This window comes from Dendrobates tinctorius, unplaced genomic scaffold (assembly GCF_039654945.1).
Source record: "Dendrobates tinctorius isolate UK_male_01 unplaced genomic scaffold, ASM3965494v1 ptg000028l, whole genome shotgun sequence".
In the NCBI taxonomy this organism is placed as follows: Eukaryota; Metazoa; Chordata; class Amphibia; order Anura; family Dendrobatidae; genus Dendrobates; species Dendrobates tinctorius.
In genome coordinates, this window is record NW_027361696.1 from 23,653,684 (window position 1) to 23,665,969 (window position 12,286).

Here is a 12,286-nt window from a genome sequence, read left to right on the forward strand (position 1 = left end):
TGTCTCTCTAAACTTTTTTAACTTATTTTATGTGGTAGCAAAAAGGGGAAAAGTCAGCTCACCCATTTGTAAACCATCACACGGATACCAGCAAAGCAACGTGGAAAAGTATTCAGAAAGGAGCACAACCCAGTGTAATGGTCTTTAATAAATTGTAACCTTTTATTTGTTGAAAAACATAAAAAGGATAGTCCAATGTCACAACCACACCAGGGAGTTATGAGCAAACGCGTTTTGGATAGAGAGCCTTATTAATTAATGTTGAGTTCCTTTTTATTGAAATTATTTCTCTTACGGGACATTTTTTATTACTTGTTTGGAGTGATACGATGTTGCCAAGAGGGTCGAATTAGTTTCCAGATCTTTTCTGTAGGGAGTTATTAAAATATTAGTATCATCATTGCTATTATTAAGAGTGATATCTAGAAATTCAATTTATTTTTCTTGTACATTATGTGTAAATTTAAGGTTCAGTTTATTAGGATTTTGATATTGTACAATCTTCTCTGCAGATGCCATACCAGGAAGAGGTCGTCGATACAACAACCATATTACCTGATATGGAAGGAAAAGGGATTAGTCTCAGAGAAAACATTTCAACTAATTTGCATAAAAAAGATCACTACAACTGAATTAGAATTCAAACAAAAGAAGAGGCCTTATCAATAAATAATAGATTGAGAGAACGCAAATATCCCAAATTAATGATCTAATGAGTGAACAATATCTTTGATAATATTCCAAGATGATAGATATTATTAAATTAAAAAAATAAAACCAAAAGAAGTCAAAAGTATAACCAGCTTGTGTTCATTTCTAATTTAAGCCCGCAGTTAACAATTATAAAAAGAATTATTAATAGCCATTTACCCATGCTTTATCAAAACAAAGAACTTAGATACAGCCTGTCCAAACCTATTAGGTATTCAGCAAAAAAGCACAAACAATGGGAAACTTAAGGGCCCGTCTCACATAATGAGATCGTTAGCGAGATCGCTGAAACGTCACAGATTTTGTGACGCAACAGCGACCTCGTCAGCGATCTCCGCTGGAAATCGCTGATCGTGCTCGAATGTCCCAGGCCATTTTTTCATTGCTGGCGTCCCGCTGGCCAGCATGCATGCGACCTCGTTGGCGACGCTGAACTCAGGGACGCAGGCGTGAGTCATCAGAATAGCTGCTGTGTGAAAAGGTCCCAACGACTGCCGAGGTCGTTATACGGATCGCCGAATCGTTGCTGTGTCGTTGAGTAGATCTGGCTGTTTGAAAGCTTATTAGCAATCATGTAGGGATGCACCAGTGATCCTTACCAGGTCGTATCATTGTCGGGATCGCTGGAGAGTCGATTAGTGTAACGGGACCCTTACTTTCTCCTAGCCTATATATAAATCATAACCCCCCCATCCAAGGACACTTGGCGACATACAACGGGCTTCTACAAATGCAGACTCAATGTTTGCAGACGTGTAGAAAATTCTACCACATTTATGTCTGCAGCAACCAAGAAAACATAGTCTACAAAAACTTAATGAATTGTAATTCAACCTTTTTGATGTGTAAAGGGGTGAGATATAATGTTCTTCTTGCTTCCCTTCCTCTAATTGCCTTTGATTTGTTAATATGTACATATTGATAATATTAATAATGTATAGGTTGAATGCTTTCGGTACTGCTACATATAAAGATGTATTACCACTCACTTTGCTGGTACTGCCACATACATATGTGTTACCATGCTTTAGATTCTGCTTTCCTTAGAACTGCACTGTATATAAGATGAAGTGATGTGTATTGATGTTCATGTGTAGTATACGGTAAGTAAGTGCATCCTTTCGGGGACATTAGAGGATCACACTTTAGCACATAGTTCTTATACATAGGGTAAGTGTAGTTCTGTTATGGGCCACTAGACGGGGGGCATACTAGTGGGCCTTATAGGTAGAGCGGATAGGATGCTATTAAAGGGTTAATTGTAGGAGTGGCTGCTGGGTAGAAAGAGGGAAGCTTGTAGGATGTTAAGTCAGATGGGGCCAGGGTGACCTAGTGTCCACATGGGCTATAGGCCTTAACAGCTTGGCAGCCATGTATCGTTGAATTGCTACAGCCCACATTACCCAAGGCCACTGTGTGTCATAGCAGTGGGCCAGAACAAGAAAGGAAAGATGTGACGACTTATCGCCTGGGCAGATGCTTTTAGGGCAGGAGTCGGTTGGACTGAGGAGATAAAGAATGTTGGAGCCTCGACAAGATCGGTACAGATGGGCCGGATTCTCTACCAGAGGCAACCAATCCTGGTGACAGATGATTTCAAGTCTGGGATGAAACAGGCAGAAGGAATTGTCATCATGGCGAGGTCAGGCCAGGAACAAACTGGGGAGCAATCCAGGATGGTTCGGTCCGGGCGTGTACTGCACAGAAGCGACAGCCAGAAAAGGAAAGATGAGGAAACAAGTAAATGTCACAATGTACCAACTGTGGATGTGACGTTTGAAGTACTCAGTAAAGAAAATGTTAAAGTTAACTTGGACTGTGTCTCCATTGCTGGGGGTCACCTGAAAGAGATACGTCGTCGGCTGGGAAGTTCCCAGAGGAAGCTGAATCTGGAGATACACGTATGCTGAAGAGAAGAGTACAGTTTTCCATAGGGGAAGGGCTGGACATAAATATTGCGGTTGTTCAGGTCACGACTACAGTCCTGTCCATCCCTTACAGGTGTACCATATTAGGTGCAAACTATGTGACATTCGGTATGTGGGATGCACAGCTAACACATTGAAAGTCCGCATAAGACGTCCTTTATCTGACACTTCTAACAAATTAACTACCAAATGCTCGGCGGCTTCGGAACACTTTAACATAAAACAAGGAGGAGATACCTCCCACAGCAATGAATAAGGTTCTTTATCCAAAACGCGTTTGTCCATAACTCCTTGGTGCGATTGTGACATTGGATTATCCATGTTATGCTTTTCTACAAATTAAAGTTTATGTTTTATTTTATGTGGGGGTTATCACGTGACATTCTTTTGGAGAACCCCAGACTCTGAAAGTTTTGACTGTGAAAATTAATGTAGATATTTAGCGACATAATGTATCAGTATACATGGTCAAACTGGACCATCAAAGTAGAAGGCGATCCTCCGTTGGGTTTGGGCTTTGATGCCATTACAGGGCCAAAGTAGAGTTGAGTTAAAGGACCATCAATCATGACAGTAAACTGCGGCCTTCTAATAGGAACCCAAAAAACCGCCTTCTACCTAATGACATCCATGGCTCTTCTTTAGACTACCCAGTCTGGTGCAATGTCATATGTGTGTCACGCTACAACTATCATGTTGTGCCAGACCAAAAGAAGAGCCATTGTTGCCAGGAGGAAGGAGATGGTTTTTTGGGATCTTCTCCTGTGGCCACAGATTACTGATGGGGCCAATTGACTAGGGAACTGATAAGTACAAACTTTAGCTCCAAGATTTTAGCTTTCTTATGGGAAAATAGACAAGCTACCTTTGATGTTAATTACGATTTGCAAATAATGTTATTTGTATAAAATAATTGCAACAAACATTATCTAATGAAAAGTAGACTAGGACATGTTAGGTAAAGATACAAAGTTGTGCCTTAGAATCACATCCTCTGCTGGAAACATGGGATTTCAGTCTGACGTCAGAAATGTTGATAGAACTTGGGCTTTTGTAAAATTGGAAATTGTACTTCTTGTTAACTCTTTAGGCTTTAAGACATCATAGAATGAAGGTCAGTTTCTCACTTTAGAGTTTTGTGTCTTGCAGGTGAATGACATTTCCTTCAACCTTCCACTGAATCTTAGAGAAAGCGGAATTTGGGTTTGGCAACATGGTATGACCGTGTTCTTGTCCACCATGTTTGGACTTGAAGTTAATTACGACCTGGATTTTCAGGTCATCATAAAGATTTCCAGCAGCTTCTATGGACAGGTGTGTGGGTTGTGTGGAAATTACAACGGTGACAATGCCGATGATTATTCACATCTAGGTGGAAAGTTTAATGTTGATAAAGCTGCATTTGGTGAATCCAAGAAGAACAGGAGCTCGGAGATGACCTGTGAGATTCATTGTCCGAGTTATGCCTGCCCGATATGTGAAGAAAGAGGCTTGTATGAAGGAAAGGACTTCTGTGGCCTGTTGCTGTCAGAGAAAGGCATGTTCAGCGCTTGTCACGACCATGTGGATCCTACCGAATATTTTGACAAATGTGTCTCGGATTTGTGCCGAGAAGAAGGGGACACAAGAGTACTGTGCAACAGTATAAAGAGTTATGTGGCAATGTGCCAACAAGTGGGCAATACCCAGATCAAATGGAGGAGTGAAAACTTCTGCCGTAAGTATTGGACGGTCTTTAGAGAACCTTCTTTTTTTTTTTTAAATATGGTATTTCAATAACAGACAAGATGAGTATCACCAAGGCAAATGTTGTGTCTGTCCAATTTCTGTTTCTAAATACTATGGTCAAGGATGAGCAGCTCGTTGAATCAAACCCTGGCACCTAGCATCCAAGAACCTGGAGCCCATCTCCTTGGCTATAGCTCTGACTTAACTCTTGCCAATTGGTACCATTTTGTCATCAGTAAAATGTCGCCTCAATGCTTTCCATGTGTTAACCGCTTGGCGACTGACACTCTACATGCACAGTGTAAGGGCATCATCACAACTATATTTGAAGCGAGCTCAGGAGCTGTGCTGAGCAGCTATACAGCTATAGAGCAGCTATACAGCTATATATGTATAGAGCAGCTATATATGTATAGAGCATAGAGTATACATATATATGTATACATATATATGTATAGAGTATACAGCTATATATGTATAGAGCAGCTATACAGCTGTAGAAATCGCAGGAATGTGGGATCTCGTCACGGACAGGAGACAGATCAAGAGTTAACAGGGATTTATTAACAACAGGGATGCTCCGCGCAGAGAGTGTAAGGACACGGGGGGGTATGTTAGGATGGAGGACAGGACAGGGAGTTTGGAAGGAGTAGGACAGGGACAAAAGATAGTTCAGTAGGAAAAGGCAAAAACTTATCAGTCTGTAGTCTTCTTGATTGCAGCGTCTCGGTTCTCCAATGGTGGCACCGACAACAGCGGGACTTGTAGTCTCAGAGTGGTCCGAAACTTTAACTCTGCAAAAATATATGCTGGTGAAATCAGGGCGCAAATGTCAGTCTCGTAATCAGCCCCTAGTTCTAGAACATATGCGACCGTAGACAACAAGGTCGCAGCACAATCAGGGTCTCCTGCGGGCGGTAAAGTATATGCTGGTAAGGTGGGTCACAAAAGTCTGTCCAGTACTAAGCTCTCTCCTTGTGGCACATGCGCTGAATTGCTCAGTCACTAAATGCACAGCACCTCGATCTCTGCCAGCTACTGGGCGCACTACACTTTCCTTTCTATGCTGCGTGCCGCCTGTCCGTGCCAAGACTCAAGCGCTGACAACCACTGGCACGCTGCTTCACTCTGGTAGTCATCAGCACATTGCACATACCTCTCTCTCTCTGGTCCTAGCTGTTGGCGGCGGGTGCTGGTGCTCCGAGCCAGAGCACTCCTCTTGTCGGCTGCTGCCACACCTGGCTCTGCACTGCTCTGTGCACACAGTTCTGCTCTATGTGCACAGCTCTGTTCTGCACGGCTCTGCTCTGTACTATGGCTGTCTCTTTGCAAGTGACGGGGCTCTCTCTACATGACCTGTCCCTGTGCTGGTCCTCTGTGGTGGGGGCAGGGGAGGCAGAGCGTGCCACTCACCACACTGCGCGCTGCCCTGCACTGGTGCCAGAACCTCTTGTTGTGCGCTCTTCCCTCTTAAATATCCCCGCAGCTGCGCACCCTTTTCAGTTTCTTTCTGCCCTCTCCTGTCAGCAGGAAGCTCCGTCTCCCTAATGCTTCCATCAGACAGCAGGGGAAGTTCCACCTCTCTAAAGCTTCCCCCAGGAAACAGTTGCAGCCCTTTCAGTTCCGGACCCGGCATGCAGCTACCCGCCATCCAGTCGACCTCCTTACATTGTGTCATTATGTGGGTGCTGGCTGCATTGCAGGTGATGTAAGGTGTATGTGATGCAATCAGATCTAACTCATATTTCAATAGTTTAACCTTTTAAATGCCACTGTCAAGCATTGTTTGCTCCCTTTCTTCCCAGAGCCTTAACTTTTTTATTTTTTTGTCAAAATAGCCATTTGATGGCTTGATTTTTGTGGGACGAGTTGTACTTTTGAACAACCCATTGGTTTTAACATATTGTGTACTGGAAAATGAGAAAAAAATTCCAAGTGCTGTGAAATTGCAAAAAAAGTGCAATCCCACAGTTGTTTTTTACCATGCTCAATAAATGCTAATACTGACCTGCCATTATGATTCTTGAGGTCATTATGAGTTCATAGACACCAGACATGTCTAGGTTCTTTTTCATTTAAGTGGTGAAAAAAAATTCCAAAATTTAAAAGAAAAGAAAAAAACTGCACCATTTTTTGAAACCTGTAGCGTCTCCATTTTTCGCTATCTTGGCCTCGAGTGAGGGCTTATTTTTTGTGTGCCAAACTGATGTTTTTATAATACCATTTTGGTACAGATACAATCTTTTGATCGCCGTTATTGCATTTTAATGCAATGCTGCTGCAACTATAAAACGTAATTCTGGCGTTTTTACTTTTTATCTTGTTACATCATTTACCGATCGGGTTAATTCTTTTTTATATTGATAGATCAGCCGATTCTGAACGTGGCAATACCAAATATGTTATGTCTGATTTTTTTTATTGTTTTATTTTGAATGGGGTGAAAGGGGGGGGGTTATTTGAACTTTTATAATTTTTTATTTTTTTTTTATTTTTAAAAACATTTTTTTTACTTTTTACAAGCTACAATAGTGTCTATTGGAGGCTAGAAGCTGCACTTGTCCTATCGGTTCTGCCTCATGCAGGCTATGATCAGATCGCCTGTATGTAGCAGAAATGCTTACTTGCTATGAGAGCCAACCACCAGGCAGCGCTCATAGCAATCTGGCTATGACAACCAGAGAGGTCTGCTGGAGACCTCTGGTTGTCATGCCAACCTACTGGTGACCCGCAATCACGTGACGGGGTCACCGATTGGCGGGATTTCCGGCGTGCTTGCCTGGAAGCGAGAGCTAAATGCTGCTATCAGAGATTTAACTGGTTAACAACCGTGGGTGGATCGCAATTCCACGTGTGGCTGTTAGAGGCACATGTCAGCTGTTTAAAACAACTGTCATGTGCACTCAATGGCCGGCGGTACTACTTATCACTAGAGTTGAGCGAAACAGGTCGGCCAGATTCATAAGTCGCCGAGGAGAGAGAGAGATTTCGCCGCCTCTAGGGTTAAAATTCATGCCAGCGAAAATCTTCCGGGCATGCGCACTTTAAAAAGCGGTCCGGCAAGTAGGTGTGTTTACTGTACTCCACTCACTGCCGACTTTTATTCCCCATTGACTTGCATTGGGTTTCGTGTTTCAGTCGGACCTCCGACTTTTCACGATAGTCGGCAAATTTCGCTCGACTCGACTTTTGAGAAAGTCGGGTTTCATGAAACCCGACTCGACCCAAAAAAAAGGCAAAGTTGCTCATCCCTACTTATCACTAATAGAAGAAACATGCCCCTCCCAACCTGCGGTCTCATCGAGCGTGCATTCCACAGCCAACCCCGTGCGTTCCACAGACCTGCAGGGTGCATTCTGATCATGTGACTAGCATAACTTCCGGTTTTGGGAGTCTTGCGCTCCATCATTCTGCGTTCCAAGCTGCTTATGTGCTGTAAAGAGTCTCTCTCTCTGTCACAGCTGATTTGTGACTTCCGGTTCTGCGATATAATGCTTTTCACAATAGGACTTGCTGATATATAAAATGCTACATCTTATCAGAAAAAAATCGGGTGCATAAATAGGAATAATGCCCACATTATCATACAAATTTCAAGAGTTGAGCGACTTTGGTAGGATCGGGTTTCATGAAACACACATATAAAAGTGGGTATTAGCCAAACCAGAAATTCACAAAACCAGAACAAACAAATAATCAAATAAAACAAGCATAGGATAGGCACGCATTTAACCCCTTCAGGGTGAGGACTGTAATCAGAAAATCCATTCCGCCTCTCGTCTCTGTATAGTCCTATCCAGATCTCCTCCTCCAATCTTTGGTCTGACCAGCTCTATCATACTGAAAGTGATTTCACTTAGGCATCCACCATGTACCTCATTCATGTGACGGGCTACCGGTGTATCATGTTTATTCTTGATGTCACATAAATGTTCGCCCACCCTCACCCTCAGTTCTCTTATGGTCTTCCCAACGTAATCCATGGGACAAGTGCAGGTAGCTTTATACACAAGGCCCATGGATCTACAATTACCAAAATCCTTGACAGTGAAAACTCTTCCATTTGCTGAACTCCAAAAGGTTTTTCCTTGAGACATCGTACCGCATTTTGAACAATTTTGATCAGGTTTATTGTTGGGTTTTGGCAGGCAGGTGTTTTGGTCAGATACAAAATATGTATCTATTGGTTTATGTACGTTTCTACACTGGGTTAGGTGTTTTTTAAAAGGATAAAATTAAATATTTGTTTTTTAAAAGGAGTTTTATGTTCACTATATGATTGTAATTTCCTTGGCATAATTTTTTGAAAGTGAGTTATTTGATTGGTATATGGGCACTGGACTATGGGATGATGTGTGCTGGGTATATGGGCACTAGATTATGGGATGGAGGATAATCATTATAATAAGTTATAACTAGCCACAGGGCTCTTCAGCTAGTCTATATATACTGAGTGTAAGTATGTATGTTTGCATTGTGTGCATCAAGCCCGACAACTCCATATAACCCCACCCACTCCGCATAGCCACACTCACTACACACGCAAAGCCCCGTATAATAAATATCTAATATATATAATATCTAATGTAATATATATATATATATATATATATATATATATATTTACACTGTGTATATATATATATATATATATATATATATATACATACAGGGTTGGCCATTTATATGGATACACCTGGGTGGGCCACGTATGTCGATACACCTAAATAAAATGGGAATGGTTGGTTATATCAACTTCCTTTTTTGTGACATATTAGTATATGGGAGGGGGAACATTTTTCAAGATGGGTGGTGACCATGGCAGCCATTTTGAAGTCAGCCATTCTGGATCCAACTTTATAAATGGCCTACCCAGGTGTATCCATATAAATGGCCCAACCTGTATATATATCCATAATATAACGCTGTAAGCGTCACTCTGTCTGAAGCCTCTATAGACTGCACAAGCGCGACGTGCCTGCGCTCTGCGCAGTCTTGCTTCAGAGTGACGCATCCCCTCCAGGAGATCGCGGTATGCGTAAGCACTGAACGCATCTTGCGATCTCCGCAACACCTTACCGATCCGGTGTTGCTGTTGCCACGTGGTCTTGTGTCTTTATGTGATGTCAGGAGAGGGCGGGTTGTGGTGCCGGAATCGGCGCATGTGCAGTGTGTCTTCAAGAAAATGGCGCCGGAAAGCGAGGACTGCGCAGGTGCCGAGTCCGGTACCACAAAACGCCCTCTCCAGACATCACGGAACAACAACTTAACGATCGGGTATTGACGCAGTCCCTCTCCTGACATCACGGCGAGACCCTGCATCAATACCCGATCATTACGTTCTTGGGCCGTGATGTCTGACAGGGCATGATGTGGTGCCGGGCTCGGCGCCTGCTCAGTCGTCGCTTTCCGCCGCTATGTTGTAGAAGACTACAGTGTGTCTTCAAGAAAATGGCGCCGGAAAGCGAGGACTGCGCCGACGCCGATTCCGGCACCACAACACGGCATGTCCAGACATCACGACATTGGGGGGTGAGGGGACCATGCATTCCCGGATGGGGGGGTAAGGAGACCATGCATACCAGGATTGGGGGGTGATGAGGACCATGCATACCAGGATTGGGGGGTTGAAGGGACCATGCATTCCAGGATTGGGTGTGAGGGCACCATGCATTCCCGGATTGGGGGGTGAGGGGACCATGCATACCAGGATTGGTGGTGAGGGGACCATGCATTCCCAGATTGGGAGGTGAGGGGACCATGCATACCAGGATTGGGGGGGTGAGAGTACCATGCATACCAGGAAAGGGGGGTGAGAGGACCATGCATACCAGGATAGGTGGTGAGTGGACCATGCATACCAGTATAGGGGGGTGAGAGGACCATGCATACCAGTAGGGGGGTGAGAGGACCATGAATACAAGGACTGGGGGGTGAGGGGACCATGCATACCAGAATTGGAGTGTGAGAGGACCATGCATACAAGGATGGGGGGGTGAGAGGACCATGCATACCAGGATTGGGGGGTGAGGGGGCCATGCATACCAGAATTGGGGGGTGAGGGGGCCATGCATACCAGGATTGGGGGGGTGAGGGGACCATGCATACCAGGATAGGGGGGTGAGGAGTATCATGCATACCAGAATTGGGAGGTAAGGGGTGTCATGTATACCAGGATTGGGGATGAGGGGACCATGTATTCCAGGATTGGGGGGTGAGGGGACAATGCATTCCAGGATTGGAAGGTGAGGGAACCATGCATAGCATGATAGGTATGAGGGGGTACCATGCATACCAGGATAGGGGGGGTGAGGGAACCATGAATACCAGGATATGGATGAGGGGGTACCATGCATACCAGGATTGGCGGGTGAGGGGATCATGCATACAAGGATTGGAGGGTGAGGGGACCATGCATTCTAGGATTGGGGGGTGAGGGGACCATGCATTCCAGGATTGGGGGGTGAGGGGACCATGCATTCCAGGATTGGGGGGTGAGGGGACCATGCATTCCAGGATTGGGGGGTGAGGGAACCATGCATACCATGATAGGTATGCAGGGGTACCATGCATACCAGAATTGAGGGGTGAGGAAACCATGAATACCAGGATATGGATGAGGGGGTACCATGCATACCAGGATTAGGGGGTGAGGGGACCATACATACCAGGATGAGGAATGGGGTGCCATGCATACCAGGATTGTGGGGGGGAGCATACATAACAGAATAGGGATAAGGGCGCCATGCATAGCAGGATAGGAGGGGGCAGCACATACCAGATTGGGAGACCATATACCAATAAAAATGCTTGCCACCCGGGCATAGAACGGGTTCATAGCTAGTGTATATATATATATATATATATATATATATAATATGTATTTCATAGGCACATCTTCTGGACCACAACAGGTACACTGTCTGTGTTGCCCATAGCAGCCAATCACTAACCATCTTTCATTTCACCAGTGCTGATTAAAAGATGAAAGCTGAGCTGTGATTGGTTGCTATGAGCAACAGTTTTCCTTGTAGACAGTTGTTGTAAATGAGGTCTATAATTCTTATCATTTCTATGGTGTTATTGTCCTTCTGTGAAGCTGGAAATAACACAATTTATTACCGTACCAACACAGACCACGCACTGACACAGACTGCAGGAGGAGCCCAGAATGAGGAACTTCTCTTTACCTGGCATGAAGCATCTCATTAACTTAAAAATTCCAACACAGATTAAAAATAGAAACACAAGACAGATTTCTACAACCCAGGTATCATTTTAATCAATGTAACAGCACCAACCTGACAATGTTGGCTCTGAGGAGATGATGTGGGATATTAGTGCTGGTAGTCCTTTGGCTTAGGCAGACAGGATGATGTGGGATATTAGTGGTAGTTATCCGGTGGCTCTGGCTGACGGGATGATGTAAGATATTAGGATAGTAGTCCGGTAGCTCTGACTGACGGTATGATGTGGCATATTAAGGGTAGTAGTCTGGTGGCTCTGACGGGATGATGTGGGATATTAGGGGTAGTAGTCTGGTGGCTCTGACGGGATGATGTGGGATATTAGTGGTAGTAATCCGGTGGCTCTGGCTGACAGGATGATGTAAGATATTAGGGGTAGTAGTCCGGTAGCTCTGACTGACTGTATGATGTGGGATATTAAGGGTAGTAGTCTGGTGGCTCTGACGGGATGATGTGGGGTATTAGTGGTAGTAGTCTGGTGGCTCTGGTTGATGGGATGATGTAGGATACTAGGGGTAATAGTCTGGTGTCTCTGGCTGGCTGGATGATGTGGAATATTAGGGTCAGTAGTCCGGTGGCTCTGACGGGATGATGTGGGATAATAGTTGTAGTAGTCCAGTGGCTCGAGCTGATAGGATGATGTGGGATATTAAGGGTAGTAGTCTGGTGGCT

General features: G+C 44.3%; 1 protein-coding gene across 5 annotated transcripts in view; it reads left to right on the forward strand.

Moving 5' to 3' along the window:
• Window positions 1–12,286, forward strand: part of LOC141085217 (IgGFc-binding protein-like) — a 50,614-nt gene that overhangs the window by 23,476 nt on the left and 14,852 nt on the right. For 4 of the 5 annotated variants that reach the window (XR_012231230.1, XM_073570469.1, XM_073570471.1 and 1 more), the window contains one exon: window positions 3,789–4,356. Coding sequence is in view for 4 of the 5 variants with exons in the window: in XM_073570469.1 (XP_073426570.1) it covers window positions 3,789–4,356 (568 nt within the window). In the remaining variant the exon portion in view is untranslated. The other variant, XM_073570472.1, reaches the window with a different exon arrangement.